General features: G+C 67.9%; 1 protein-coding gene across 1 annotated transcript; it reads left to right on the forward strand.

The window, feature by feature from the left end:
- Positions 1-3: 3 nt before the first annotated feature.
- On the forward strand, positions 4-1,064 carry EMIHUDRAFT_459564 (hypothetical protein; the record flags this gene model as incomplete). Its single annotated transcript, XM_005765721.1, has 3 exons — positions 4-108; positions 407-534; positions 602-1,064. 3 exons carry the CDS (start codon positions 4-6, stop codon positions 948-950), a joined length of 582 nt encoding a protein of 193 aa, XP_005765778.1. The 3' UTR covers positions 951-1,064.
- Positions 1,065-1,761: the final 697 nt, after the last annotated feature.

The raw sequence follows: 1,761 nt of genomic DNA on the forward strand, positions 1-1,761 counted from the left end.
CGGATGAGAGCAAGCTGGTGCGCCCACGCCGCCGCCGCAGAGGCATGCGTGGCAGAGGCATGCGTGGCAGCCCCCTTGAGTCGCTGGCCCCGCCGCCGCTCGCGACAGGTGCGCTCGCTCGAGGGGCACGGCCATTGGGTTAACTGCCTCTCCGCCTCGACCGACTATGCGCTGCGGCGCGGCCCCTTCGACCACCGCGGCGTCGCGCCGGCGGACGAGGCGGCCGCAAAGGCGCGCGCCTCTCCCTCTCCGTACTGCTGCCTGTGTCCCCTGCCTCGCTTCCCCTCTGCTGCCTCTCCTCTTGGCGACTGCACCACGCCACTCCTCCACTCAACCCGCTCGCCCGCCGCCTAAATCACGACCTCCGCCCCGCCGCCACACGTCGCTGCCGCGTCCCCGGCCACAGGCTGGTGCCGCGCAGCGGTACGCCGAGGCTCGAGGGACCGCCGAGCTGCTCGCCTCTGGCTCGGACGACTTCACGGTCTTCCTGTGGGCGCCCGCCGCGGGCAAGAAGCCGATCGCGCGGCTGACCGGGCGCGCTCAGCTCGCCAGCCGCGACACTTTCGAGACACGTCCCTCGAACTTGCGATCTCCGCTTCAGGCACGTGCAGCTCGTCAACGCGGTCACCTTCTCACCCGACGGGCAGTGGCTCGCCTCGGGCTCGTTCGACGGCGCCATCCGGCTGTGGGCCGCGCGGACGGGCAAGTTTGTCGCAGCGCTGCGCGGGCACGTGGGCGCTGTGTACCAGCTGGCGTGGTCGGGCGACTCGCGGCTACTCGCGTCGGGATCCAAGGACTCGACGGTCAAGGTGTGGGAGCTCAAGAGCCGCAAGCTCAAGGAGGATCTGCCTGGCCACGCTGATGAGGTCTACTCGGTCGACTGGTCGCCCGACGGCGAGCGGGTCGCGTCGGGCGGCAAGGACCGCAATTTGAAGATGTGGCGTCGCTGAGGAGGTGCGGGGGCGGGGCCACGGGAATCTGGCGAACAGTACAAATGTGTGTGGAATGTCGCGGCAGGGAAGTACTCGTAATTATGTATGTAAAAGAGGGAAGCAGTCGAGAGGACAGGGGAGGGACGCGGCCAGAAAGAGGGCGGGCGCTAGATCCAAAACCCGGTGTCGCGGGACACGGCACACCGCTGCGCATTAATCATTAAACGCGCCACCCGCCGCGGCGCCGCGCGCGCGCGGCGCCCGCGGGGGGCCCGCGCGCGCTACTCGGGACCCGCGGCGCGGCCCGCGCGAGTGGACAGACGCCGCCCCCGCGTCTCCGAGTCTCCGTTTGACTTGTCGGACGACCGGCGTTCCCGACGACAACACTCCTTCCGACGGACGGGGAGGGAGGGGCGGAATGGACGAGAAGAGAGTCACTCCTCGACCTCGAGCTCGACCTCAACCTCTTGCTCGTTGTCGTTGACGGCTGCGGACGACGGGCCCTTGAGCAGCTTGGGCGTCGCGGCCAGCCCGCCCTTGATGTCCAGGCACGTCCACTTGATCGTGCCAAAGAGCGTCTTGAGGATCTTAGGCACCTGATAGAAAGCCGCATGATTTAATGAAGCGAGTTCAATTTGGATGGCAGTCGGTGGGCCGTCGCCTTTGCGAACGCGGCGGCGTTGCCCTTCATCAGCCCCGGCAGCCGGTATATGTCCCGAGGGCCGAGGCCCTTGGCGAGGAGTCGCAGCTCGGAGGGGCTCTTGACGTACTTTGCCTGGGCGACAAAGGGGTCGCCATCAGTGTGTGCGTGTGTGTGCGTATTGTGTGT

This window comes from Emiliania huxleyi (genome assembly GCF_000372725.1).
Source record: "Emiliania huxleyi CCMP1516 unplaced genomic scaffold EMIHUscaffold_538, whole genome shotgun sequence".
NCBI lineage: Eukaryota > Haptophyta > Isochrysidales > Noelaerhabdaceae > Emiliania > Emiliania huxleyi.